This window comes from Hemibagrus wyckioides, linkage group LG06 (assembly GCF_019097595.1).
Source record: "Hemibagrus wyckioides isolate EC202008001 linkage group LG06, SWU_Hwy_1.0, whole genome shotgun sequence".
Lineage (NCBI taxonomy): Eukaryota > Metazoa > Chordata > Actinopteri > Siluriformes > Bagridae > Hemibagrus > Hemibagrus wyckioides.
In genome coordinates this window covers 24,809,615-24,833,268 of record NC_080715.1, presented here as the reverse complement: position 1 = coordinate 24,833,268, position 23,654 = coordinate 24,809,615, and the positions used below count along the sequence as shown (strand labels likewise).

At 37.8% G+C, this 23,654-nt stretch overlaps 3 protein-coding genes across 3 annotated transcripts; all 3 read left to right on the top strand.

Annotated features, from left to right (window-relative positions):
* The first annotated feature begins 3,906 nt into the window (after positions 1–3,906).
* ercc1 (excision repair cross-complementation group 1) lies at positions 3,907–9,349 on the top strand. The gene is made up of 9 exons (XM_058393585.1): positions 3,907–4,051; positions 4,613–5,050; positions 5,460–5,563; positions 5,822–5,921; positions 6,656–6,732; positions 6,833–6,932; positions 7,094–7,165; positions 7,849–7,917; positions 8,063–9,349. The coding sequence occupies exons 1-9, from the start codon at positions 3,989–3,991 to the stop codon at positions 8,126–8,128; spliced, it is 1,089 nt and encodes a 362-aa protein (XP_058249568.1). The 5' UTR covers positions 3,907–3,988; the 3' UTR covers positions 8,129–9,349.
* Positions 9,350–9,666: 317 nt separating this feature from the next.
* LOC131354803 (granzyme B(G,H)-like) lies at positions 9,667–11,783 on the top strand. The gene is made up of 5 exons (XM_058392842.1): positions 9,667–9,767; positions 10,571–10,718; positions 10,839–10,998; positions 11,089–11,346; positions 11,570–11,783. The coding sequence occupies exons 1-5, from the start codon at positions 9,719–9,721 to the stop codon at positions 11,717–11,719; spliced, it is 765 nt and encodes a 254-aa protein (XP_058248825.1). The 5' UTR covers positions 9,667–9,718; the 3' UTR covers positions 11,720–11,783.
* A 4,434-nt stretch (positions 11,784–16,217) lies between these two features.
* Positions 16,218–17,878, top strand: LOC131354880 (granzyme B-like). The gene is made up of 5 exons (XM_058392966.1): positions 16,218–16,324; positions 16,444–16,591; positions 16,795–16,954; positions 17,041–17,298; positions 17,658–17,878. The coding sequence occupies exons 1-5, from the start codon at positions 16,276–16,278 to the stop codon at positions 17,805–17,807; spliced, it is 765 nt and encodes a 254-aa protein (XP_058248949.1). The 5' UTR covers positions 16,218–16,275; the 3' UTR covers positions 17,808–17,878.
* The last annotated feature ends 5,776 nt before the right edge of the window (positions 17,879–23,654 follow it).

Genomic DNA, 23,654 nt, shown 5'->3' with positions numbered 1-23,654 from the left:
TGACTGAAATGAATATGTTACAGTTAGGAATTGGAGTGTGTGTGTGTGTGTGTGTGTGTTTGTGCGTGTGCTTTAACTTTGTATGTTTGGTATTAAAGGTGGAAGTATAAGCAAGGTTTGTCTGTTTAATGCTGTGTGTATGCCTGTATGTGTTTCCTGTGTCTGTGTGTGTGTGTGTGTGTGCGTGTGTGTGTGTGTGTAAATGTGTATGATATCAAGGCATGTGGTAGCCTCAGTAAGGGGTCTTGCGGGGCCTTCAGTCGGACAGCTGGAAAGCCAATCTGTCCTCTTTTTCGGCCGGCGACGGCAGGGCACACAGACACCCTGTACGACTTGAGCTGTTACACCTCTGCCCCCTTGCACACACACACACGCACACCCACACCCATATCCACACACACACACACACTCTTGCAAGCATCCGGGAGCAGGCCGCAGCCAGGGGCTGACAGCTCGACACAGTCCGCTCAGCATGCAGACAGGGTGGGGAGGGGTAGAGGGAGACCTAGGGGAGAGACTGCAGACCTGGAGGACACCATTACTGCAGTAAACAGCCAGGCAAAGTGCCAAAAGTGAAAGAGAGAAAATATAAGCTAGAGCCACATAAGTGCTAACAAAACAGTAAATGGTATATTGCCTGGACCAGAAAAGGATAAAAGACTATCCTACAACATTACTTTACATTATATCCTGCAATCTTGCAATCTTGCACTTTATGGTGGACGAAAGAAAGACTGAAGCAGGAAGTTTTGTGTTCCACACTTTTCCACTGAGTTAGAGAATAATTATAGCATTGGCATTACTGTAGACAAAATGTAATTAATATAATATTTATTAATGCCCTTATTCTAGTAATTGAAAGGTTTCTCACACAATTTCAGACTGAGGATGTCTTTGAAATATATAATAGATAATTTTCATTAAATTCTTATCATTCATACTTCCAGCATATAGTATCATAATATAGGATTTAATAAATCATTCCCTACCAAATCAAGTCCCCAGTTATCAGATAATACTGTTATGTCAGTCTCTTACCTCTGCAAAACACTCTTGAAAGGATGGAAATTGCATGCTTTATTCAGGATTTGTTGTTCTTTTGCATTCAGGAATTTTTATTCTGTTTCTATATCACTGACACAGTAAAGGTATCTGATTTTTATGTGAAACTACATACTAGTATTTATACTACTACTTATGTTATACAATGCAAAACATATTCATATTTGACCCATTTACTTTGTCCTATATGTGATATGAATATCAAATTAAAATCATGAGGTCAGATCCAACTTTTACTTCGTGAAATAAAAACTGATTAAGACAAAGGGTTAAGATCATGGTTCGATGTAAACCAAACTGTGTTTAAGAAACATGAAACATTTAAAGGAAACTCCTATAAATATAGTGATGCAAAGTGTGTGTGTGTGTGTGTTGTACATTTTTGACATTAACTGACATGTTTTGGGGTCATGCCAAAGGTGTGTGTGTGTGTGTGTACGTATTTTGGCAGAGATAACCATGTTTTCAGAATGAAACTGGCACCATCTGCCTGAGGGCCCCAGTGATGGGATGTCCTGAATCCTCCTGCGCACCATATACAGACGCACTCAGCCCCCTACAGTGTGTAAAATACAGCTATGTCAACTTTAGCTCATTAATTAGATAGCCTTAAAATTTAACTTAAAAGCTTGTATGTATCTATATATAGAATATTATTTAGTGTCTTCTGCACTTGAATGACCTCAGAAGCAGTCATTTGAAGTTGGGGATGAGGCCATTTTCAAAGTCCATGCTTGTCTTTTATTTAATAAGTGATAAGTGAATATGTCTGGATGTTGATTGATCTAAACTGTACTGATCTAAATACTTGTATGTACAAGTATATTAAATTTACTTTAAGTATTTTAAAGAGTTGTTACTTTGCTGCTGATACTGTACAAAGACATGTTGATTTAATTTCACTTGCTGAACTCAGAGTTCAGGCTTCTTGTACTTAGAAGTCAGAAATTAGAAATTGTGATTTACAAATTATTGAAATGCATCATATGTCCAACTGCCCAGGTTTAGGTGTGTGTGTGTGTGTGAGAGAGAGAGAGAGAGAGAGAGAGAGAGAGAGACTGTGTGTGTGGGTGTGTGTGTGTGTGTAAATTAGTAATGGAGAAGGACTGTGTGATCTAATGCGTAGTGATCAGAGGTGACAGGCAGCTGATGGTCTGGGTGACATCACTCACATTACTTCAGCCAGTGCAAGCTTGATACAGGCTGTTAGCATGCTGCACTCAGCTGATCATGTGGCTGACGTCTCTAAAGGGCTCAACAGTCACACACTCAAACCCAGCTTTAATGTCAATGTAAGAATTTCTGACTGTTTCTTTCACAGAATTGATCATTTTTGCACAACAGTGACATTTGTAGGACATGATCATATTCATTAAATCATCGGATAAAAATTTGTCGATAAATAAAGGCATTAAACCTGTAAGCTAATATGTGCAAGTGTATTATTCAAAGGATTATTATTCAGTACAAAGCAAGTGACAGCATCTAGGAGACCCACATGCAAACATGAAAAAATATCCAAGTAAAACTTTAGAGTACTTTAACCAGTATGCCACACATATTCAATACAATGCAATACATATTCTCTATAGAGAATATGTATTGACCTATAGGTCTTTATTTTTAAATAAATAAATGTTGCATTAATGATAAATCTATGGTCATCTTATTGTGGCATTAAGTGTGAGCAGAAATGCACATGCGAATGTTTCAGTATATCTTGTCTTTGTATTTTTTCTATTTTGCAAAGAATCTAAATCAATCAATGTTTCTTTTAATGATCAATTGTAATTTCTCTCAGATTATCAGCTATACCAATTAACATCCATAGGAAATGGCACTGGCTCGTTATCTGTTTATGACATAAGGAGGATTTTCATCAACTGTCTAGCAAGTTACACAAAGAGAGAAGTAGAGGCGACCCTTAACTACACCCATATACACAGATCAGGCATAAGATTATGAGCACTGAGAGGTGATGTGAATAACACTGCTTATCTCCTCATCATGGCACCTGTTAGTGGGTGGGATATATTAGGCAGCAAGTGAACATTTTGTCCTCAAAGTTGATGTGTTAGAAGCAGGAAAAATGGCCAAGCGTAAGGATTTGAGCGAGTTTGACAAGGGCCAAATTGTGATGGCTAGACGACTGGATCAGATCATCTCCAAAACTACAGCTCTTGTGGGGTGTTCCCGGTCTGCAGTGGTCAGTATCTATCAAAAGTGGTCCAAGGAAGGAACAGTGGTGAACCGGAGACAGGGTCATGGGCGACCAAGACTCATTGATGCACGTGGGCAGTGAAGGCTGGCCCGTGTGATCTGATCCAACAGACGAGCTACTGTTGCTCAAATTGCTGAAGAAGTTAATGCTGGTTCTGATAGAAAGGTGTCAGAATACACAGTGCATGACGGGTCAGGGCTGTTTTGGCAGCAAAAGAGGAACCAACACAATATTAGGCAGGTGGTCATAATTTAATGTCTGGTCAGTGTATACCTCTCCCAAAGCAATATAATACGGCTTCTATATGAATTCAACATTTTTATTTGATTTTATTTTGCATGCTAATACTGTTTACTGTCTTTTACCACGCTTCCAAACAAAAGTTTAATATTTATTTTATCACGTCCATACTCTGTCCCTCCTTCTTACTAACGACTGTTCGGGCACTCATGATTGGTCAATACAAACTGTGATTGAAAGGCACAAGCTGTTATATGATTGGTTGATGCAACAAGCGATGCCTAGTGACTGGGGTCCGTTAATGTTTCTGAGACAGCGGGACGGAATGTGAAGTCCTCTGGCGCCCTCTGTTGGACAAATGTAAACGATGCAGTTTGAGGCGATCAGTGTTTCTGCAGTCGGCACACAGCCTGGGCTTGATTACAGCCGGTATTGTTTGGATCACCTGGCGCTGGAGTGGTGGGAATGGAAAACAAGAAATTTAAAATTAACCTGGACGATTCTGCGTTCAACAGAGAAAGAAGTCCGGTTAGTAGGCTGTACCTAGACCTTATTACAGACTCGTAATAATAACTACACCACAAGCCTGTTAACTACACTTGTTTGCTCGCTAGCTAACTGGCTAACTAACGGCTAATCCTGGATAAGTGGCAGAGTTACACATCAGTACAAAGTGATAGCCACAGCAGAGAGACAGCAACGTTTGCACAAGGCTTGCAATCATGCTGCACTGCAAGTGAAACTTTAACTGGGTTTTTGGGGTTAACGGTTTCAGATTTTCTGCTCGTATGGGTTCTGTGATGAGCACAAAATGTACCCTCTTCTCTAAAATGCACATTGACTCAGTTAATGTTTGCTGGATTGCAGGTTATCCACAGAACACCTGTGATTTGTGTAATGCGAATCAGCATGTTTATGTATGAAAAGTGCTGGTTTATTGGTTTGTCTATTTGTAAGTTTACATCCCCCCCCCCATAGTCTCCACCATCAACTGCTCAGCTGTACCCTGTCTAACTTGTACAATAGTTTGGAGAAAAGTGTCCAAATGTAAATGCAGCATGTTGTAACACATCTACTGTACCCCCACAGGTCGCCTCTCTTTTCAAGCCCTCCTCCAAAAGAAGCAATGACGAGACATCGACTACCCATGGTGCACCTCAAGTCGGTGGCCAGCCGTTATCTTACGCCGAGTTCGTCGTTCAGAGCAAAAGCAGAGCTAAAGAGGAGTCTGGCCACGGACCACAAACAGGAGAGAACATTCCCGCAGGACAGAGATCTGACTGTGCCCTTGAATGTGGTTCAATCACAAAACCTTCCACAGATGCTGGGAAAACTCAGACTAGCACAAAAGAGAAAGGGAGTCCAGTGCCAGCTATAGCAGGATCGGAGACCTCTGTGATTCCAGGTAGACTGGAGGAAGATCTGGCACCAGGGCAAAAAATGGACGAAGGTCAAAGCACAGAGGAGCGCACTGTTGTAACACCAGCATTAGGGTCAGGGAACAGCATTATTGTCAGCCCAAGACAGGTACAGAAACGTTCAGGATCATATGGTGTAAATGTGTATCTGGATTCAATAGTTTGTCTTGGATTTAGGGGAATGTCAATTTGTCCAACAAATTAGTTTTGAACAGTGGCGTATGATTCATCCAAAACTATTTACCATCTAAAAACAGCTAATTTTTAATAGTTTTGGAATTACTAAAGTTCCACCTACCCAAAGCTGATGCAACCTACTTTTTTTTTATACCTAACACATTTCCGTTATACCTAACACATTTCACATATGTTTATTGGTACAATAGAATATTTAACATTTATAAATATTTATACAATATATAATTTCAAGACCATGTTCACATAAAATATAGTTTATGTGATGTTCTGTTTTACATAATAGCCCATGTGTTTGTTTGATCATACACTTCTACATACAGAGGGGAAACCCTATTTTAAAGTTTGTCCGGAGTGTGCCGTGGGAGTTTGGAGAAGTGGTGCCTGACTATGTCTTGGGTCGAACGACATGTGCACTCTTTCTGAGGTAGTGTGTGTGTGTGTGTGTTCAGAAATGTTCCAACACTAGCTAAGTGTGAAACCACAATGGAGCTGTCATGCTCTTGCAAAGAAACTTGTCAGAATTGAGGAATAGCATTATGAATAATAAGAAGAAAGCCCACACTTACAAGCACAAACCTTTTATCAAAGGTTACACTAAGAGTATTGCTAAATCTAAATGTATTTGGTTCGTGTTAAACAGCAGACTTAATAAACTGCAGTGTGTGTGTGTGTGTATTTTCAGTGTGCGCTACCATACCCTCAATCCAAACTACATCCATGAGCGGTTAAAGCAACTAGGCCAAACTTTCACACTCCGAGTCCTGCTTGTGCAGGTTGATGTGGTGAGTGTGTGGTACACTTTCAAATGCTGCCCTTATACATCAACTACTGAAAATACACAAAGTCTTCATGTTTGTGTGTTTGCAAAACTAGATCAGGTTTTCCTCAACTGAAATATGTGTCTGTTTGTGTGTCTAAACCGGACATAGCAGCCAATTCTGTCTTGTGTTAAAAAATGTGAAAAGGACATCTTGTGTTACATGTACATGGTAACACACCCTTAATATTAAATTGTAAAGAATAAGTTTTCAGAAGGATGGTAGGATTATCCGCATCATCCACATCTGTCTCTGTCTCATCAACGGAGGTAAAAGTCACACACTGCATTTAAACACGAGCCTCATCATTGCCTCTTCACTCTACTGATCTGTGTTCATGCTAATATCAGTGGGGAAATAATCACTAATTAAGTCAGTGAGCTCTGTTGTAATGACATCACTCTTATTTTATATCTGTTTGTCCATTTAACTGTAACTTGCTCTTCTCTGTTTTGATTATGATATAAAGGCGCAGAAGCACTGTAGGTCCAGTATCTGATTAAATATCAAATTAATTAGGAGTTATTTATTTATTTGTCAATCTACAGCTATTTTATACACATGTCCTGATGTTGTCTGTGTGTCTCTTTCCCTCAGGATCTGCTTATTCTGTTTATTTCACAACCTGTAACTTTACATCCGTTCCACAGTGTTGCATGGTTTCAAGCTTTATTAACTCAGTCTTGCTGTTCAAATAGAAAGATCCTCATCATGCACTCAAGGAGCTTGCTCGGATCTGCATCATGGCTGACTGCACACTCATCCTGGCCTGGAGGTGAGCTCAGAAAAGAATTTATTAGCACTTATAGCGTGCCGCGTTGCAATGTCACACGACAAAATACACAACACTATATGTGTATGTGTGTTTTCTGAAGCCCCGAGGAAGCTGGCCGTTACTTGGAGACGTATAAATCTTATGAGAAAAAGCCTGCAGATCTGCTTAAAGAACAAGTAGAGAAAGATTACCTGTCTAAGGTACCACTCTACTCCTTCCCTCCCTTACTCACTCATTCACTCCTCTCATTCCCACTCTCCGTCATCCACCTCCCTCATGCACTCATTCACTCCATCCTTCACTCTGATCTCTAAACACACTGTTCTTTGATAACTTTTTGGATTGTTTTTGGTTTTTGCAGGTTACAGATTGTCTGACCACTGTGAAGTCCATCAACAAAACTGATGCAATAACACTGCTGTCCACGTTCTCTGTGAGAACCTCCTTCTCATTTTCAAACCTATTATAAGGACATGCTGTGAACAAACGTACATGATCATAACATAATTCTCACTCTCTGTTATCATATTTTACCATACAATTTAGTGTTAATGTACATACACTACCACTCAGTATATTGGGGTCACTCAGAAAATTTCACATTTTTTTTTATGAAAACCCATATTTATTCATCTAATAATGTCTACTGTACTTGACATGTTGCTCAGTTGTGCTTCTTTCCTGTTTATGGTCAGTTTGCGCTGGTCTTTAAAGAGAGTAATACACACTGTGTGGCAATTTGTCACATTAAGTATCTTTCCTTTCTTGAAACAAGTATAGAGTGACGTTTCAGAAGTGACATGTTTTTCTGGCCATTTTTGTCGATAACTCACAAATGCCGATGCCCCTGATTAATCAGCACAGTGCTTACAGCTGTGCTAACATAATTTCAAAATGGATCAGTTAGCCTCTTCACCCCTATGTAGATATACCATTAAAAATCAGCATTAACAACATTACAACATTAACAGTGGTCTTTGATCAATTGAATGTTATTTTATCGATACTGGAAAAAGTGTGCTTTTCTTTTAGAAGTAAGTGACCGTAAACTTTTGATTGGTAACGTATACTGTGTAAACTTTGTGTCCTTTTTTTGTTGAATTCTGCTCTCTGTAGTCATTAGGGGGCATCATTAATGCATCAAAGGAGGAGCTGGTGCTGTGCCCAGGACTCGGGCCACAAAAGGTTAGTTACAGTGTGTGAGAGCATTCTGAGCATGAGCTTTCTAAAAACTTTTTGTGTGTGTACTCTTTGCAGTAATGCAAGTCTTTTAATTTTATTTACTTTCATTTAATACAATCTGGGTTCAATTGTTGTCTTTTTTATTTAGGCAAGAAGGCTGTATGATGTCCTTCACCAACCCTTTCTGAAGTCTAATAAGAAAGAAAGCGGGTGAGATGCAGACTCCAGTCAAGAAAGTGTCAACCATTTCACAACTGGAGCGTCGCATGCTTTCATCTGTGAGTGCAGGGGATGGAGGGATATGAAACATCTGCAGTGACCTCTCTCAGATCACACCTTCACTCTGGTGTGATCTATTTTAAAAAAAGACTCTAAGGAGAGTTTGAGTGCTCTTATTTTCCTAATGATCTGTTTTAATTTCAAAAGTATGTATCTGCAAAACTATTTTCATATAATTCTGTGCATTGTTACAATAAAGTTATATATTTTTAAAACAAGAGTCAGTTTTTAAAAAAGCATGAAACAAAAGATATAATGAATTTGAGATATACTCCATTTTTTGCATATTTTGTGATTTTGAAATGACAAACATTGTTAAGCATGTTGTGTGTATAATACAGCGTTCAGCTTTTGGGGTAAGAATCTACCAACTTTACCAAGCACATCATGATCTGGCAATTTAATTCCACTTGTTCTTGCAAAAAAGCTCTGTATCCAACTGCAAGGGAATCTTCCTATGCGCAGCCCTCTTCAAGTCATTCCCCAAGTTTTTGGTAGGATTTAGACCTGGACATTCCTTTGTTAACTTTGTTTCTGAAGCCATTCCTTTGTTAACTTGGATTTGTGATTTTGGGCCATAGTCATGCTAGAAGGTGAATTTGTTCTTCAACTTCAGCTGTTTAATTCTATGTTCATACACACATACAGACATTGTGTAAAGAGATCATTCATTTTCAGTGACATCCGGCAGCGGCTGTTAGTGACTAGATGTGGGCGTGAAACATTTTTAATAGGTTTCGAATACAGAGTTTATGATATTTATTTATTTTTTTTCCCAATATATTGATTTTCTTCCTGCAACCATTTCTAGGTTGTTTTAAATCTATATGGGGTGGTCTATCTTTTTGAAAGATCTGTCAGTGGTCAAGTTTTGGTTCATGTGTCTTATTTATAGAACTTTTTAAGGGTATTTTACTGTATAGTATATACAGTAAAACATGGGGGGGGGGACATTTGTCTATTTTGTGCTGAAAATCTCTTTGGTATTGGCAGGCAAAAGGGTGTTACATTTTTGCAGCTTCAGCATAATCTTCAGATTTTTGTCATTTTCGATTTTTTTCTCTTCAGAGAATACTATTTGAATTAAAAAAAAAATATTCTTTTTATAATGCTTGTATTGCATTGATCCATCTCGAATAAATATGTTGAATTTTTATTGCAAGCAAATCATTTTGACCCAATATTTTAGTGCCAGTAATTCTGTAATTAACTGTAATATATGGATAAAAAAATAAATAAATAAATAAAAGCCTTCAAGCTAGTTCTAACAAGTGCATAATATCTGGAAGCGTTTTGTTAAATAACAAATAGTATTCACACTAATTGTTTCCACTCATCTACTTTCTTTCTGAGTCATTTCTGCCACCTCAAGCTCCTCAAAAAAAGATGCATGCCTGTGCATGCATTGTGCAACCTATGAGGTCAAAAATGTGGAGGATTTCAAAGCCCCCACAGGGGAGGGGCTATGATTGAAAGTTTGTTGAACTGTAGCAGAAATCATGTGGCTTGGTCTACAGTAGTAGACATGTTTTTCTGCATCTCTCTCCTTGTACTTTCTGTCCTCCCTTTGTGTGGTAATGTATTCAATATTTTATTATTATTATCTTTTTTTGTTGTTGCTGCTGTTGAGGTCATACATTTACATACACCTTGCAGAATCTCATAATATCTTATGAGATCATTTTTATGGGATCATAAAAATTGCATTTAGTTTTTTTTATTTAGTTCTGCCCAACAAAAGCTATTTCATATAACAGATGTTTACATGACAACATCCACAAGACAAAATAATAATAATAATAATAATAATAATAATAAGGAGAAGAAGAAAAAGAGGAAGAACAGAACCAGCTAAAAAGTTTACATATGCTTGTTTCACAATCCTGTGTTACCTGGAAGATCAATGACTATTTTCTTATTTTGTAATGGTTGTTCATGAGTCTCTGGTTTATCCTTGGCAGTTATACCACCCACGGCTAGTCAATATTTTCCTTTCTAGCATCTTCTGCATAATTGGCCCCTTTCCAACAGGACTATATGATTTTGAGATGTATTTTTTCACACTGAGGACAATTGAGGTACTCAGCCAAGATGATATATTAAAGCCAAGAGAGTTGTAAATGTTTGAACGGGTGTAAATTTTTATTATTATTATTATTATTATTATTATTATTATTATTATTATTATTATTATTATTATTATTATTATTATTTTCTTTGTTTGTTTTTGGAAAACATAAATAGTTCATGTTGCTTCTGAAGTAAAGTACTGAAAGTAATGAAACAAAATATTCATTTGTATAAATTCAGTTGATTCAGATTCTGCAAGATGGATATTGCTGTATAACACAAACTACATATGTTTTATTTTACTCAGGGGCTTTGGGGAGTGGTATTATTGGAGGAAATGAAGTGAAAGCGCACTCCCGACCTTACATGGTGTCTGTTCAGATTAATAAAAAACACAAGTGTGGTGGTATGCTTATTCGAAATGATTATGTGCTGACTGCAGCCCATTGTGTAGAGTATGTTATTTTGTTCGCTTTTTCCATTTTAAAGACTATGCTAGAATTTTCAGTGCATATTCACACAATATAATAAGTAAATATAGTAAAATATATGCTATGCATTATCTGTGACACTAGTGACATTGAATACTATGGAAAAGACAAGTTGGAAGTGGTACTGGGAGCTCACAACATCAGTAAAAATGAGTCCCAACAGCAGAGAATCCAAGTGCAGAAATGTTTCAAGCATCCCTGTTACAAGAGGAAAGAACGTCCTAATGATATCATGCTACTGATGGTACCTCTTTCTACATTCACATCATTTGCTTCTCATAATTTTGTACAAACCAGCTCTGACCTCAAACACTATTTAAACAATCTGTTATAGCTGAAGTCCAAAGCCAAGCTGAACAAATTTGTACAGATCATTCAGCTTCCTAAGAAGAATGAGAAACTTCCAGCCAATCAGATATGTTCAATAGCTGGCTGGGGCAGAACAAGTCAGAACAGTGCCGCAACAGATGTCCTACGAGAGGTGATGCTCAAAGTACAGTTTAACATTGAGTGCAAATATATATGGAAGGACAGATTTGACAGTGATAGCATGATCTGCACTGCTGCTGATGGGAAAAAAGGTTTTTGTCAGGTACTGTGTTATAGCATCCTCTAAAGACAATCAATACCAAAGTAAAAATGTTGAAGTTATTCTTTTTAAACTGCTACAATTTATCAACATGTAAAAATCTTTGACTCAGCACAATTTTATCTACTTGGCTTTTTATAACATCCTAATCTCATAGCACCAATAATTTGTATATTTTTAATCTCTATATCTTTAATCTCTAATGCTCTCTCTTTTTAATCTCCAGGGTGATTCAGGGAGTCCTCTTATCTGTGGCAGTATAGCAGAAGGAATCGCTGCATATACCTTCCGTGAAAACTGCGTAGACCGCAAACATCCAGAGGTGTATATGAAAATCCCTTACTTTACACCATGGATAAAACAAGTAATACGCTAGAAAGTGAAGTAACCACAATCAAATAAAATATACATTGCATATGAAATAAGTGTCGTCCTCTCTATTGTATTCCATTGATGGACATTTATGTTCTAAAATAAAAATGAATGAATATTAAAAGAAACCTAGTTGTCCCATTAAACTATTACTGGTTGTAAACCATAACAAAAAAAATGTATTAAACTACTGTATGCAGTCTCACCCACACTATACTGTGCCACAAGTCTGATACAAAGATGTAGTGGTAGTGGGTTTGATAGACAGGAAGAAAAAACCCCACAAGTCTTCAGGTTAAGTCGAGTCAAGTCAAGAGACAAGAAGCTTTTATTGTCATTTCCCCCATATATAGCTGGTGCAGTACACAGTGAATTAAAACAACGTTCCTCCACAACCCTGGTGCTACATAAAATGCAGAGCTACGTAAAACAACAAAGAGCTAAGGATTAAGTAAAAATTAACACAGGTTCACATTTACAGTCACTCACTCAAAAACACTGGGGGAGAAAACAAGCAGTTATAAGCATTAGAGTTATTTTTATATGTGCACTTTGATTTGTAACTATTATAAAGCCATTCATCATGTGTTCATCATTCTTGTTAAGTAGTTAAATGCTGCATGTGTAATCACAAGGTTAAAGGTTACAGAGGTGTAATATCAAATGCTTGACACAGAAATAGAACACACTCTCACCTTCATCTCTTTTCACTCTGAGAGGTTAGAATAAAATGTCAGACCACAAATCTATAGTTATCTTCTCAGCTTTAATATGAACAACAAACAGATTTCATCCAGATTTCTTAAAAAATTTAAATGTTTTAATCATCTAATAAAGCTTGCTTGAACATACAATACAGTGTAAATGATGCCCAGGGCCCCACCAGGTTCATCCATCACTAGACACTAGAAGCACTTCATGGTTCTTGGCAGGATTTGACCACTGAAATGTTCAAGCAGCATCAGATCAAGGATTCCTATGGTGTCCTGCATCCAACACGGGCAGAAGAGCTGCTGCATGAAGATGAACAGGAGACCAACTACCGTAAGTTTCAGCATGCTCAAAGAACTCCACAACGGCTTATGTCCTTATAGGTTTGCTCCAGATTTTTCCAGTTTTCTCCTACCTCTCAAAAAGTCACAACGCCCCTAATTGTGAATGTGTTTTTAGGGTGCCCTGAGAACCTGCCCAGGATATAGCAGTTACTGAAAGTGAATGAGCAAGTGACAGAATGATAAATGAAACATGTGTAGTAATATATTCATAACTCCTGTGATTATACACATTTCTGTGTATTAACTGTGTAGATTTCCTTCCTAATAGGTTTTTGCCAAACTTATTAAAAAGTTTCTTTATTCATCAAATTTAAGTAAATATTATACTTCTAGATCGTTTTCATCTGGATGTTTTCATCTGTGTATATTACACACCCAAGAAATGAACTGAAAATAACTGATCCTGGGTGGATGTGTAAAATATATAAGCACACCTAAATAAAGTCTATCTCACACTAAAGAAAACAGTACACAAGACTACTTTTAGTGGTTAGTTTAGTGGTGTTACTTTACAGTTTTTTATGATTGCTTACACACTAAAACTGAAAATAACACACAGTTACTAAAACCTTACACTCAAGGAGCAAAACCTCAGCCCAGATCTGTGACCATAAGCACATTCTCAGTCTCACACTTTTTGCAAAACACTAAACACACTTCTCTACATTAGACACAGAAATCTAACATAATGTCACTTCTTTGCCATTTCAAGACACTGCTTTCCAAAATACCACCCCTATAAACCAATTAATCAAACATGGTCGTCACATGTGCAGACACTTGGGTGCTTAACTATAAACTCAATGATCAGGTGTAAGCACTATAAAAAGGCAACAGGTGAGTTTACCTGTCTTCAACAAAAATTGAAGGCAATGTCGCAGTAAGAGAAAGAGTTAGGATGAGAGGGATAGTCCATGGAGGAAGGAGGGTAGGGAGAGGAAGAGGGTGAGGAAGAGGTAGACCTGGAGGACGTGGACAAAGAAGGTGGGGGCCAAATTTATCAGATGCAATTCGAGCAACCTTGGTTGATGTTGTAAACCATGGGTTGACATTGAGAGAGTCCAGAGAGTTCAGCCCAACCTCAGCAGATATACTGTTGCTTCAGTAATTTGGACATTTCGACAAGAGTACAGGTATAAAAACAACTTTTCTCTGCTGTCTACAATACAATATAGCCTACTACATGACCTCCATCAGTACTATTTGGTACCATTCACTGTGTTCCATGTTTGAGACAATGTCTTGTGTGCTGTCTTGTGACATGTACTGTAACATGTATTTCGATTGATCTACATAGGATTGAGGGTCGAGAACATAGAGGAGGAAGGGGCCCCATATTCACAGAGGAACAAGAGAGAGCTATTATAAACATGGTTTTGGCCAATAATGCGATATGTCTTAGAGAAATTCAGACAAACATCCTGAATGACCACACAGTTTTCAGTAATGTCCATCAGGTCTCTTTAACAACACTGGGGCGAATCCTTAAAAAGCATCACATCCAGATGAAACAACTGTACCGAGTACCATTTGAAAGAAATTCTGAAAGAGTAAAAGACCTATGGCATGAATATGTGGAGGTAAGTAATGTCCACTTCAGTATTGTCCACTGCACACAAAACCTTTTTACATGTTCTCCATTTTTTTTTCATTATTTTTTTGATGGTGATCCAATCTCACATGAATTTATTTTCATAGATGAGGCTGGGTTCAACCTGACTAAAGTAAGAAGAAGAAGGAGAAACATCATTGGCCATAGAGCTATTTTGAATGTCCCGGGCCAACGTGTAGGCAGCATCACAGTGTGCGCTGCAATCACACAGAATGGGATCCTACACCGCCATGCCAAGTTAGGTCCTTACAACACGGCCCACATTATCACATTTTTAGACAGACTTCACAACATTGTCACAGCAGAACAACAAATGGATTCCAAGCAGATGAGATACATTGTCATCTGGGACAATGTATCTTTCCACCGATCTGCTCTTGTCCAAAACTGGTTTCATGATCATCCACAATTTTCACTCCAATACCTCCCACCATACTCTCCCTTCCTCAACCCCATTGAAGAGTTTTTTTCGGCATGGCGGTGGAAGGTTTACGATCTCCAGCCCTATGTCAGGATACCCCTCATTCAAGCCATGGAGGAGGCCTATGACCTAATTGATGCAGGGTCTGTGCAAGGATGGATTCGCCATTCAAGAAGATTCTTCCCTCGCTGTCTTGCGAGAGAGGACATCGCCTGTGATGTAGATGAAGTGCTATGGCCAGATCCAGCTAGGCCAAGAGATGCTTAGGTTGTTTTTTCTTTTTCTTTTTTTTTTAAACTTTATACTTATGCTTTTGTTTTGTCTCCACATGTTTTTGTTTGTGTACTATATTGTATTTCGAATATGTTCTGATTTGAAATGCAACCTTTGGAAAAGCATGAATGTATTGAATGGTTTTACAATGTGGTGAGATAAATATTTTCATCAATGTACCGTACTGGTGACGTGTTTTTTGTGTTTTATGTATTTTACACTAACAAAAAAATCTAACCCAGACTATATCATTAGAAAAGGATAAAAGTTATAAGTGTTTAAGACTGAGCACAGCAGTGTGTAAATGAATCAAACAGAATCAGAATGTATGAACCATGTGTGTTCCATATGGTGTCAAAGTTGGGTTTTGTTAAATTAATGTAAAGTTTTGAACGAAGTGTTTCATTTTGCGAAAGAACTGAGGTCTGCTGCTATTTGTGTGTGTGGATCTGTGAATTGTGTGTAGTGTTTTGACAAAATGAGCCTTGTTTTTAAAATTGTGCTTAAGCAATTGTTAAAAAAAAAAAAAAAAAAAAAAAAATTCTGTAATGTCAAAGGTGACAAGATCATTCTCAGTGCTGTTAAGAGGTTTTGGTAGAGAAGAGAATCAATATTATAATTACTAAAACATCATAGTAATTAATTAATACTAATTATTAGTACTAAATAAATAAGTTCTTAGTAAATAAGTATTAACTAATAGTAATTATTAGTAGAATTAGCTTGTTTAGGTAGAAACGTATTTTTCCCAAGTGGTTGCATGGATAATTTAGTATAATATTTCTTGTAAATATGCCAGTTTGGTCCACTATTTTTGAAAGGTGCCAGTAATTGTGGATTTTATTGTACATCACTATATGTTCATAGCAATAAAATAAAAGAAATAAATCTAAAAGAAAAGCCTTAAGCTAAATTTGAAAATTACCTGAAACAGTCTTCACCAGTAGTTTCCACTCACCTCTACTTTCATTTTGCATCTTGTGTCCCCTCAAACCACCAAAAGTGTGTGTGTGTGTATGTGTGTGTGTGTGTGTATGTGTGTGTGTGTGTGTGTGCGTGTGCATTGTGCACCATGTGAGGTGCACAGTGTGGGAGATTTCAACGGCTTTAAAGGGGAGGGGCTCTGCAGAAATTTGTTGAAATATAAGAGAAAAGAACAATCCGGTTGCACAGCTCTGTGAGTTTCTTGTACAACAGACATGTTCTTCAACATATTTCTCCTTGTACTTTCTGTCCTCCATTTGTGTGGTAATGAATTCTGTTTTAGATATTTAAAACATAATTGTTGATTTTTAATGTTTTAACCTGTGATTGAAACATTACGGTGTTTCCAATCTCACGATTCTGTTCCATGTTTTTTTTCTCAGGGGCAATGGAGAGTGGTATTATTGGAGGAAGGGAAGCAAAACCACACTCCCGACCCTATATGGTGTCTGTTCAGATTAACAATGAGCACAAGTGTGGTGGAATGCTTCTCAAAAAAGATTATGTGCTGTCTGCAGCCCACTGTGTAAAGTATGTTGTTTGGGGGTTTTGTACAATTTTAAAGACAGTTTTATGCTAGTACAGTATTTTGAGAATGGAGTGGCAAAATATAGTAAGTAAATATAGCAAAATATATGATGATGTAACTGCAGCATTCCTGTTCACATTATCATACAGAAGCTAACATTTCAGTATCTATCAACATACATGTGATGCATATTCTGTGACTCTAGTGAAACTGAATACCCTGGAAAGGTCAAGCTGGAAGTGGTACTGGGAGCTCACAACATCAATAAGAAGGAGCGCCAACAGCAGAGAATCCAAGTGCAGAAATTCATCAAGCATCCCTGTTACAAGAGGAAAGAAAATCAAAACGATATCATGCTACTGAAGGTACTTCATTCTACATTCACTTTTTCTTTTACTTCTTGTAATGTAATACAAACCATCTCAAACACTATTTACACAATCTGTTACAGCTGAAGTCCAAAGCCAAGCTGAACAAGGTTGTGCAGGCCATTAATCTTCCTAAGAAGAATGAGAACCTTCTAGACAATAAGAAATGTTCAATAGCTGGCTGGGGCAAGACAAGTCAGAACAGTGGCGCATCAGATGTCCTACGAGAGGTGACGCTTAAAGTACAAAATAACTCTCAGTGCAAGATACTTTGGCAACAATATTTTGACACAGACAGCATGATCTGCACTGCCCCTGATGGGAGAGATGCTTTTTGTCAGGTATTACAGTCAATCTACAAATAAAAAGATGGGAGGTGCTGTTAAAGGAAAATAATAATTAACAGAGTGGTGTTATTATTTTCTAATAACTGCACAGCCCATGCTGTTTTATTCCTCTTTTACAACAGAATTATTTTCAACAAATACATTATTATTTATTTATTTATTTATTTATTTATTTATTTATTTATTTATTTATTTATTTATTTATTGTTACATAAATGTTTGTGTTCTGTCAATAAATCAACATATTATTTTACTATAAAACAGCTATAAACAGTCCCAAAAATCTGTTTATTATTAATTTTATATTTTGTCCTTGTAAATTAGCTGTTACTACTGGTTTGTTCTCTCTGCAGGGTGATTCAGGAAGTCCTCTTATCTGTGGAAATAAACCACAAGGATTAGCTGCATATACCTACCCTGATGACTGCTTAAACCGCAACTATCCAGAGGTATATACGAAGATCTCCTACTATCTTCCATGGATTAAAGAAATAATAGGCTAAAGAGTGAATGAACACAATGCATGTAACCACGATCAAATAATGGAAGTAACAACAATCACAATAAAATGTACATTGCAAACATGAAATGTGTGTTTTCTCATCTTTTGTGTACATCTAACTTTTGCATTTATTTTATAAAATGAGTAAGAAAATGAAAATGCTAGTTGTCTCAGTAAGTTAAAGCTATACATAAAGATTTATACTGAAATAAAATAATGAAACTCTAAACAAGTTTCAAGCCTTTGACAGGAACAGGAAAAAAACCCACAAACCTCTTTAATGTTTTGTACACACTCAGTGCATCAAATCATCATACTGATTTTGGATTTGCTTTCTGGTAACAATTCTATAATACATGACTGAAGAAAGCTTTGCAAATTTCCAGTCCCAAAAGATTCAGAATTTAACTGGCTAATGGCATGTTAATGATATCACTTTATATACACTACAGTTCACTTTGTCACTTTATACAATAGCAATATGGCATGAATAATTTTATACTTTACAATATACTGTATACATTTGGCTGTGTGGATTATTAATCAGAACAATAGACAAATCTGGTAACAACATGCACAATAATTCAATACTTAGTAAAGACAATGGTGGACCGTCAGGGCCAGCAAGGCCTTCTCTGCTGGCCTAAACAGCAGTGATCTGAGTCACTGACTTGCATGTTGATATATTTAATATATTTTTCCATGAATGTGTATTAAATTATTCCCAATAGTCTATTCTCTACATTTCATAGCTTTTCTCCCGGTTGCACTGCTTCCAGTAATGTATATTTATGATAAGAGTATTTATCCAATCATATTTCAGCTAGTGGCTGACATCATGTCTTGCCCGGCCTTAAGGCCTTCAGAATCAATAGTGCAGGTGCCCGTAGCTTAAAATAAGTGGCAATGAAACTGTTCCATTAACCAATCAGATTTTGAGTTGGCGTCACTGGGGCCATCTAGCAGGCATACGATTACGTTAGCAATTTCCTGTCCTTTGATTGGATAATTGGAGTAGTCAGAGGCAGCGAACTGCACAAACTAAATAAAATATATATATTCTAACTCACAATGGCAGAGGAGAAGAAATCGATTTGGTCGAGGACATCCTTACAAATGTATTTTTAAGGTGGACTTTTAAAAAAAATCCTTCTTCAAAATAGTTGGTAAGGTTTTTCAAGAACCATTTATGCTTTTGGGTTTTCTTTTACACAAAACAAACAGTTTGCCTTCATTCCAGATCCCCGGGGTGGACTGTGGGTTTTTTTTTTTTGTTTGTTTGTTGTTGTTTTGTTTTGTTTTTTTGCTGCAGTGAAAGGAAACTTGTGAGACTGAATTGTGTTAATTTGTTTTTTTGCCATATTTAATGTCATTTTATTCATGTTCGTTACAAGAGCCTGTGACACAACGCACTGTTATACATTGTTTTTATATTCATTGCGTCTCATTTCGGATGCTGCGTCTTCTGGAGATTCCAGTTTGCTGCACACGTCATCAAGAATGTCTTTTTTGAGAAAAGTAACTGTAATAAAAATGACTATTCCTTGTGAGGTGTGAAATACTGTAGCCTAATTTCTTTTTTACTTTGTTATTTAACGGTTGATTAGTATCTAATGCTGTGGCGTCCTAATGATGGTATAGAGGTGGATTAGTTCAGGTAGGACACCAGTGAAGGCCTAGGTGTGAAATGCACAGCCCACCACTGAGTAAAGATAGTCTGTGATAGTCTATGATCTGCAGAATGCTCATCCTGACAAACTGTTTATTATTGCCTGAGATTTCAACCACGCAAATCTCAAATCAGTGCTCCCTAAATTTCATTAGCATGTGAACTTGCAACGAGAGGGGCAAACACATAGGATCTTGTTTACACAACATCCCCAAAGACAACTTCACCTGCCTGTGACAGTGACACCTCCCTCCCAGATGCACTGAACAACTTCTATGCCCGGTTTGAGGTGCAGAACAATGTAGTGGCAAGGAAGAACATCCCTCCTCCCAATGACCAGGTGCTCTGTCTAACTACGGCTGATGTGAGGAGAACTCTATGCCATTAGAGTTAACCCATGGGAGTCTGCTGGACCAGACAACATTCCTGGCAGAGTGCTCAGGGAATGTGCAGAACAGCAAGCTTATTTCTTCACTGACATCTTTCAACATTTCAATGGCTACGCCATTGTTCCTACATGCCTCAAGACAACAACCATTGTCCCCATGCAGAAGAAGTACGGGGGGTATCCTGCCATAGTGACTATCGTCCCATCGCACTCACACCCATCATGATGAAGTGCTTTGAGAGGCTCGTCATGAGGCACATCAAGACCCAGCTACCACCCTTACTGGACACCCTGCAGTTTGTGTATCATCCAAACCATTCTGCGGATGTTGCCATTGATCCTCCATCTGGCCCTCAGTCACCTGGATAATAATATGAATGCTGTTTATAGACTTCAGGTCAGAATTCAACACAATCATCCTTCAGTACCCAATTGAGAAGCTGAGCCTGCTGGGCCTGATCACCTCCCTCTGCAACTGGATCCTGGGAGACCACAGTCAGTCCAGATCAGGAACAGCATCTCCACCACACTGAGAACTGTGGCCCCTCAGGGCTGTGTGCTCAGCCCACTCTTGTTTACTCTGCTGACTCATGACTGTGCAGTAATGCACAGCTCAAACTACGCCATCAAGTACACAGATGACACAGCTGTGGTTGGTCTCATCAGCAAGAACGATTAGTGAGCATACAAATAGGAGCTAACAGCCTGGTGTAGCACCAACAACCTGTCTCTGACTGGTCATGTGGGCAAGCATGGCATCTCACTGCCATTGTGTGCAGCAAAGCAACGGCTTAACCTGCAGGATTGTAGGCCTTCCCTATAAGGCTGATCTGGCCTGACAGTGGGAATGCAGAATTTCTCCATGCAGCCAATGAAGGAGAAAGATAGCCTGCAAGTGTCTCTTAAACCTTAGGCATTGCTGCATACTGTACCTGTGTTCATTAAAGTCCACAATGGCTGAATAGTCAGCAGTGGCTGAGGAGAACAGTCAGGCAGAATAAGAATTATTCCTCAACCTCGACACCTCAGTGTGGAGGTATGGAAAAAAAAAAGGGAGACGTCAGCATGGAGGTGAAAGGCGGTGTGAATTTAGTCAGAGATAGTCAAGCTCATAGCGGACAACACTAACCTTTCATCATGCCAAGCTAAGCTGAGCTTAGCAACAGCATGTGTAATCACCTACAGAAGCTTTTTGAATACCACAGAATGCGGTGGCAATTCGAATGCTGTTCGCTACTTGTTGTCTATATTAAGCTCCTCAGAGTCTGAAGCAGATAGCATTATATCCTCATCTAGATCGTGAGAAATCACAAAGCGAGCTCCCGGAACCAAGGCGGTGTTATTAGAGTCAGCTGAGAGGACGAATTCACAAAGCTGTGAATCAATTATCGAATCCGGCACGCTGCCTCGACAGACGCGGGACTAGAGACAAAGAAGCTGTAGTAATGTGACATAGATGCCCTTTTATGGTCTTGCTGGCACGCTCCACTTTGTCACATGACCTACCCGAGCCGATAAATCGGCATGATTTCACACAGAGCTTCAGACACAACTTCCACATAGAAGCATTCCCATAGCATCAGCCATGACGCCACGTCGAGTTCCCTCGAAAGGAAACTCACTCACTCAGTCACTCACTTACTCAATTGTGTGAATTGAACTGTTGAGTTTAAACTCAAAGATACAAAAGATGCAAACACTCTATTTAATTTAATATTCACCCATGTCTATAGCAACACCTATATTATAACTGTTTACATGCTGTTTTTTGCACATTTACTCTTCTGCTTCTATAGCTGTTTTGCACACATTTCAAACTACCACCAAATGATGCTATTAAGTGTTTATGTTTACAAGAACGTCTCCTTTGTTTACAGTTCTCTTGTTTTTATATGTACTGTATGTACTGTATAATATACAGAAAGCACACTGGTCAGCACTATTTTGTGTATCTGTCCTGTACTTTTTTGTTTTGTATTGTCTGTTTGGACTGTCTTTTCGTCTTACACCATTTGTACTAGGATGCATATGATGCACTTTAAGTGGCTAGGACAACTTACTTTACGTCCTTAGCTCTATGTTGTTTTATGTAGCACTGGGATCTTGACAAAATGCTGAAAAAATGCTGCATCAGCTATATATGGTTGACATGACAATAAAAAGCTTCTTGACTCTTGACTTGATTATGATACATGAGTTCAGCAGATCCTGAAAAATTTCATTCATGATAGCCTGGAACATGAATGCCTGCAGGCATGTTGGTCAGGCCATATGGCATTACCCTGTACTCATAGTGCCCCCTGGTGGTGTGGAAGGTTTTCTATTTGTCCCCCTACTTGATCCAGATCAGACTGTAGGCACAGCGGAGGTAAATATTGGGCCTCTTGGAGCTGTTTGAGCGCGGACCCCTCATGACCCAGAATCTAGGAGGGATGAGAGGGTACGTATTTAGAAATTGCAATACTTCTCACAAATGCCAGTGTGAGCATGGCTTAAGAGTGCTAAAACCCAGAATTGCCCCTTGACCCAGAAGTTGTTCGGTATTCGGGTGATGGCTCCCTCTGGTGGGGCAGAGGAGAAATTGCAGCTGGAACAGTTACATATACATGTGTATCAAGTTTATTTATTCTTCATTCTTCTATTTTTTATTTAACTTTACCCTATAATGAATTACATAATTCACAAAAAAATCTATTTTTTAATTGTTTAGTGGGTATTTAAACAAAAAGCATTTTTTAAAAACCATTTACAAATATAATTTTGTATCAGATAAGATAAGATAAGATAAGATAAGATAAGATAAGATAAGATAAGATAAGATAAGATAAGAATTTATTGATCCCACACTGGGGAAATTCATATGTTAGAGCAGTTCGATCATATTTGATACATCAGGAGTTTATGGCAATTTGCTGATGAAAACGATGATTATTTTAAAACAAAAACAAAAACTGTTCATTGGGCTTAGTACATTTCAAACATTTCTGTTAGTTTGGTTCTTTTTCCCCCAAACAATGTTTTTATTACCTTTTTATTTTGCATTTTTGCGTTTCTGTCATCTTTCTGAGTCTCATGTTGCAAATTTCATAGAATTGGCATTATAAGGTTAAATTAAATATCTTTTAGAGTGTTATGTTTTAATGACAGACTAAATTTATTTGTATTGTATACAGTACATTGACAATAAAGTATCTTACCTTACCTCTCAACCACCAATATTAGATTATTAGCTGTCCATATCTTCCATAAACGGAAGTTGAACTGATTTGATCATCGAAATCACAGAACAGTGGAAAATATTTTATAAATATGTACATACAAACATATGTAAACTCTAGGTGTAAATAAAAGTTTTAAGAGATGATATTGATTATATAAAGAAAGTTGTGACAATTATTACAAAGGGTTCTTATATGATTACAAAGGGTTCTTATATGATTATACAAATAGTTGTTATATATTCTCTCTTCTATCTACACTGTAGAATCTTTTTTAAACAAAGGCATTGCAGGTAAAAGCTAAGACCTACTTTATGTCACACACCTAACACATCTTATTGAAAGTACACTATATTGCCAAAAGTATTCGCTCACCCATCCAAATAATCAGAATCAGGTGTTCCAATCACTTCCATGGCCACAGGTGTATAAAATCAAGCACCTAGGCATGCAGACTGTTTTTACAAACATTTGTGAAAGAATGGGTCGCTCTCAGGAGCTCAGTGAATTCCAGCGTGGAACTGTGATAGGATGCCACCTGTGCAACAAATCCAGTCGTGAAATTTCCTCGCT

Excerpts from the sequence above, each read along its gene's own strand:
- LOC131354880 (XM_058392966.1), top strand. The coding sequence starts at position 16,276 with ATGTTCTTCAACATATTTCTCCTTGTACTTTCTGTCCTCCATTTGTGT. Across the intron at positions 16,955-17,040 it reads ACGATATCATGCTACTGAAG|CTGAAGTCCAAAGCCAAGCT; the intron begins GTACTTCATTCT and ends AATCTGTTACAG. Across the intron at positions 17,299-17,657 it reads GGAGAGATGCTTTTTGTCAG|GGTGATTCAGGAAGTCCTCT; the intron begins GTATTACAGTCA and ends TTCTCTCTGCAG.
- LOC131354803 (XM_058392842.1), top strand. The coding sequence starts at position 9,719 with ATGTTTTTCTGCATCTCTCTCCTTGTACTTTCTGTCCTCCCTTTGTGT. Across the intron at positions 9,768-10,570 it reads TTCTGTCCTCCCTTTGTGTG|GGGCTTTGGGGAGTGGTATT; the intron begins GTAATGTATTCA and ends TATTTTACTCAG. Across the intron at positions 11,347-11,569 it reads GGAAAAAAGGTTTTTGTCAG|GGTGATTCAGGGAGTCCTCT; the intron begins GTACTGTGTTAT and ends TTTAATCTCCAG.
- ercc1 (XM_058393585.1), top strand. The coding sequence starts at position 3,989 with ATGGAAAACAAGAAATTTAAAATTAACCTGGACGATTCTGCGTTCAAC. Across the intron at positions 5,922-6,655 it reads TGCTTGTGCAGGTTGATGTG|AAAGATCCTCATCATGCACT; the intron begins GTGAGTGTGTGG and ends CTGTTCAAATAG. Across the intron at positions 7,166-7,848 it reads CACTGCTGTCCACGTTCTCT|TCATTAGGGGGCATCATTAA; the intron begins GTGAGAACCTCC and ends TGCTCTCTGTAG.